We start from the raw sequence: 5347 nt of genomic DNA, 5'->3' as shown, positions 1-5347 counted from the left end.
CAATATTCATTTAACAGCTGTTTTACTAACTTAATAACTGCAGTGATTCACTTAACAATCGTGAAGGTTGTGAAATGGGGCAAAAGTCACTTAACATCAGTCTTTCTCAGCAACAGAAATTTTAGAGTCAATTGTGGTTGTAATAAGTGACAGATAATGAAATGTAGAATAGAATGTAATTTATATTAGTAGATTCCTCTGGTAATTTAATGTGATAATCTTTCCAACCTGACTAACAGAAATAACTAACTGAAATAACTAACTACATAACAAATTTTCAGCATAGAATGCTTTTGTATGCTTGCTTTTCTTCAGTTAATCAATGATGCCTTTTTCAAAAATACTCAATTCTCTTTCCTTTCCTATTCTTTGTTTTCCAGCACACTGTCTCAACAATGAAAATGTTTAGTCTTAGTCTGTTCTCTAACTTACTTTCCCCAAAGTTTTATTTTTGCTAAATTGAAGCTATTTTAAAACTTCAGGGTATTGGCAAAATAAAATCCACATTTGGTGACTTAGAGGATGGTTCAGAGTGTCTTGAGACACACTCATGATTTCAACTGAAGGTAGCACAATTTTTTTTTGACAACTGAATAAAATGTTTCTAAGTCAACAACACAGACTTAAACAATTCTCTTTGGTTTTAATTTGGTTTCAGCTAGTCAAATATGCATACCTTTACAGGATGGAGATGGTGCAGACCATTTTCCAGAATCGGTACATGTTATTGATTCCATCTCAGTCGGTTTGTAACCTTCCTTGCATTGAACATCACAAGAAGAGTTAAAGCCAAAATCCTGTATTGGATGTTTGCATGTAAAGATACCTTGATCTGGGTCTTCCAGTTGATCGCAAGTAATTACTACAAGAGAACAGAAGAGTTTGGATAAGGCATTTCTACCAAAGTGGAACAAATGAACAGAATTGGAAATCACAATAAGTTTGAATTAACTAAATGATTAATTAATCATACCATGTTCACAGTCATGTCCATAGAAACCTTTGTTACAGTGGCAGATGTAATTGTTAATTGTCTCTATACAGTCCCCACGACCACTGCAGGAATTTGGAGTACAAGAGGCTGCAAGAAAATTAAGCAGATTATATTGTGAAAATACTACAGTAGTGATATTGTGGCTATTATAACACAATAGTAGAATAAGGTATTTCCCTTTAAGAAGGAAAGAGAAAAAAACTATGTTTCCATCTTGAAGATTCATTTTTTCTTTTGGCCTTTTGTCCTTTTGGTGCTCTTTTTTTTTTTTTAAAGCTGTCTGCTGTGTTGTACAAATTTCAGTGGAAACATTTTCCACAATGAAAAAACAAAAAAATAGGACAGAAACAATCATTTACATAAATTACAGAGATTTTTCCGATTTCTTGCTTTCATGCAAAACTGTTTCTACAATTACTTTCATGTTTTCCCCATATTAACCCCATATCTTTGCACTTCATACATCCAATGTTAATTTGATTGGACTTTCAATTATAGCCATCAACAATTATTACATCTGGACTTCCGGTGGCTGGGCGGCTGCCGAAGGAGGCTTTCTGACAGCCTCCCATCCGGGGCTGCGTAAAAATCGCCGAAACAGCAGATATCAGCTGTTTGGCGGTTTGAACCTTCTCTCCGGGCATAGGAGAGAAGGAGAGCTTACTCTGAAGTAGGAGTCGAGTTCCCTAGTCTCCCTGGGGGGCTCCCAGGGAGGCGAAGGTGAGAACTCCTCCGGAGCTCAGAGTTCCTCCGCAGATCGGGATGTCTTCATTACTTTGCGAAGCCAGACGCCGTCTCCACCTCTGATGTTCTTTTTTGAGACTTTAATTGTGAGTAATTTTCAACAGACAGAGCTGTCTAGGAAATTTGGACTTTTTATAAAGAAATTATAACTTTGACTCAGAAGATTAAAGTACTCTTCTCAATTGACTGAAATCGAAAGTTAACTTGCAGATAAGGGAGAAAAAAAAAATGGCTGCGGCTCAGCCGCTTCTTTGTTTTAAAGAGACACTTTCATTTTCCTTCCGGTTGTGGATTGTTACATTGTAAAGACTGTAAAGATTTTTTTAAAAAATCGAAGAAAAATTGAAGAAAAGTCTGCTTAACCATCTGATGTCTTGGACTGTGTATTAAGATCTTTTTTTAATTTTAAGAATGGCTTCTAAACGACTTGTAGCTTCTGCAGCACCTAAGCCAGCTGTCTCTTCCCCAGTTGTACAAACTACGCAACAGAAAGCTAAAACTCCACCACCCTCTCCTCCACCTTATATTACTCTGAAGGACTTGCAGGATTCTTTGATGCAGATGTCTAAACAAATAGTGCAACAAATGAGAGTGGAGACAGAAGAGCTTTTGGCTAAAAAGAATGATGAATTGTGTGAGAACATGTCTCAAATTTTTCAAGGTTTTGCTTTTCATATGGATTGTATAGAGACGCGTGTGGAAGAAGTGGGAGAAAAAATGGAAGGAATGGAGGAGAGAATGGAAAAAGTAGAAGAGGGTATAGAAATTGCTCAAAATGATATTGTAATGACACAATTTAGAGAAATGGAATATGCAATAAGAATCAGAGGCTTGAAGGAGGATGCACAAGAGAAACTGAGGGGGGAGGTATCAGCTGCCTTAGCGTTGGTTTTTGACTGCGATCCTGAAATTATATATGGAGAAATAGAAAAAATATTTAGAGTTAATTCATGGGTCGCACGTCAGAGAAAACAACCCAGGGATATTGTTGTTTATTTTTCTAGAAAGACACGTCGAAATGATATCATACAGGCCTTTTACCAACAGAGATTTCAGATTGCTGCTCAAGATGTTATACTTTTGAAAGAAATACCTTCAAAAATTTTAAGAAAAAGAAAGGAATTTGCTTTTTTAGCTCAAGAGTTGAAGAAGCAGCAAGTGCCTTTTAGATGGGAAATACTAGTTGGAATGGCCTTGACATTTGCTGGGAACCGTTATAGACTCAACACAGTTTCGAAGGCTAAACATTTTTATTTAACAGTTCTGAAAGCTGACTCATCTTTTACATCGCCAGTTAAAGGAACAGAAGAAGGAGTGGAACAACTGATTGTGGACCTGCCTGGAGCTATGTCGTTATCTGCAGGAGATTTTCAGAATTTACAAACGTTGGAGGCAAAGGATGATCCAAAAGATCAGAGAATGACATGTGCAGTTTACAAGCGTAAGGAAAAAGAACAGCAGAAGGAGGCTATGCCTCAAACATGTTCAACTACTTCGGAGCCAGTGGGAGGGGCTAGGCCCAAAAGATCTGTTATGGTGGATCTGCAAGGGATGCTTCAGAAGCTTCAAAAGCCAAAGGATGGTTAAACTAATAACTTTAAATGTTAATGGATTGAACTCACCACAAAAAAGGAGGAAAATATTTTATTATTTGAAGCAACACAAAAATGATATTATATGTTTACAAGAGACGCATATTACATTAAAAGATCAAAAGTATTTGTTTAATCCTAAATTGGGTCTACATTTTATTGCCCCTGCCCCAAAGAAGAAAGCAGGTGTAGTCTTTTATGTTAAGAAGGAACTGATGCCAAAGTTAATAGATGCTGATGTGGAAGGAAGATTTGTGTTTATTGAAATTATATTGAATGGGAAAAAATGTCTCCTTGTGGGTTTATATGCACCTAATTCATATCAACAACAAAAGCAATTTTATACTCTTTTACATCAAAAGACAATACAATTGGATTACAAATCTGTTATTATGATGGGAGACTGGAATGGTGTAATAGACTCAAAAAAAGATAAAAAGACTTCTTCTAAAATTTCAATGCAAACTAAACTGCCTTAAAGTTTTTTTGCATTACAGGAAGACCTTGAATTAAGAGATATATGGCGAGAGAGGAATATAGGAGAAAGTGACTTCACCTTTTTTCGGATAGGCATCAATCTTATTCTAGAATTGATTTTATTTTGATTACTAATGACTTGATTTCCAGGGTTAAGAAGGTGAAGATTTTTTCTAAGATATTGTCAGATCATAGTCCTGTATGGATGGAATTTTCAATTGATGGAGGTAGTAGAAGGACTTGGAGATTAAATGAGAATTTATTGAATTATGAAACAAATGTGCAGAAACTTAAAGACTATTTAAAAGATTTTTTTATGCTGAATATGAATAAAGGCACCTCTATGTCAATGGTTTGGGATGCAAGCAAAGCAGTTATGAGGGGTGCCTTAATTTCAATGAATTCTGCTTATAAGCAAAATCAGCAACAAAGGTATAAAGACATAGAGCAAGAGATAAAAATAAAGGAAAAAGCTTTCTCCTTAAATCCAACGGATAAGAACTTAAAGGCATCTATTGCAATGTTACTATAACTCTTTGGAATATTAGAAGCAGAATCCATACAATGAAATTACTCTAAATATATTCTTACAGAAGTTCCATTGAGACTTATTATTGATTTATATGAAGAATGATTCAATCTGAATCTAACCCCTTATTTTTCAATATTTACAGCAGGCCTAAAAATAAATATGTAGTTTTCCTACTGAAAACAGTGTAAACAGTAATCAAAGTGATATCAATCCATACCATTATAGCACAAAGCTCTTTTAGTTTTATAACATGGTTCATCATTCCACTTTCCTGAATCTTTTGTTCGTTTTATATAGATCTCGACACAGTCCTCGTTCTTTTTTCCGTTGTTTGGTTCACCTTCAGCCCAGTTTTTAGCTTCTTCAGTCAGTTGCTTGTTTGTTCCAACCCATCTCCATTCATTCTCAATTTTTCGGATACCAATCCAGTAATAATTTGAATTACTGGGAAATGTTGCATTTAAGTAGTGAATTTCCTCTTTATTCTGAATAGCAACCAGATTTGTAAAATGGGTTTTACACCATTTCTCTGCTTTGGCATAATTCATGTTTGCCTCTGACGCATGGTATGTCCAGCCATTGCTATCCTTAAATAATAAAAGTCCTAAAACAAGAGATAACAACAAATTTCTGTATTAGAATTTAGCTATCTGAGCTAAACATAAGCCCTAGAGACCAGAAATGTAATTCATGCTAAAAGAAAACAGAAATAAAGGTAGAGAGGATAGCTATGGGAAGAGGAATGGTTTTGGTTTAAAAAACAGATGAGAGATAACTATGCCTTCCTATGAATTGGATGGAAAAGGAAGAGAGCACAAAACTAGCATGGGCTTCTAATATGGAATGGAACCTAAAGTTTTTTTAGTGGAAACAAAAGACTTGATTAAAAAAATAGTATAAAAAGAAAATAGATGAAATATAACAAATGATCTATAAAAGATGGAAAGAGGAAACAGACAGAAACGATAGTCTTGAGTTTTCAGAATAATAAAAAAGAGAGAACAATGA

General features: G+C 35.0%; 1 protein-coding gene across 1 annotated transcript in view; it reads right to left on the bottom strand.

The window, feature by feature from the left end:
• Nucleotides 1–4902, bottom strand: part of SELE (selectin E) — a 28113-nt gene extending 23211 nt beyond the window's left edge. The window contains exons 1-3 of the mRNA XM_029287317.1: nt 4557–4902; nt 974–1081; nt 677–862 (exon numbers count right to left, since the gene is read on the bottom strand). Coding sequence (XP_029143150.1) covers nt 677–862; nt 974–1081; nt 4557–4887 — 625 coding nt within the window. The 5' untranslated portion in view covers nt 4888–4902. The remainder of the gene's footprint in view (nt 1–676; nt 863–973; nt 1082–4556) is intronic.
• Between the last annotated feature and the right edge of the window lie 445 nt (nt 4903–5347).

This window comes from Protobothrops mucrosquamatus, unplaced genomic scaffold (genome assembly GCF_001527695.2).
Source record: "Protobothrops mucrosquamatus isolate PMUCROS unplaced genomic scaffold, P.Mucros_1.0 scaffold_294, whole genome shotgun sequence".
Taxonomy (NCBI): Eukaryota; Metazoa; Chordata; class Lepidosauria; order Squamata; family Viperidae; genus Protobothrops; species Protobothrops mucrosquamatus.
The sequence above is the reverse complement of the archived record's forward strand: the minus strand, read 5'-3'. Positions and strand labels throughout refer to the sequence as shown.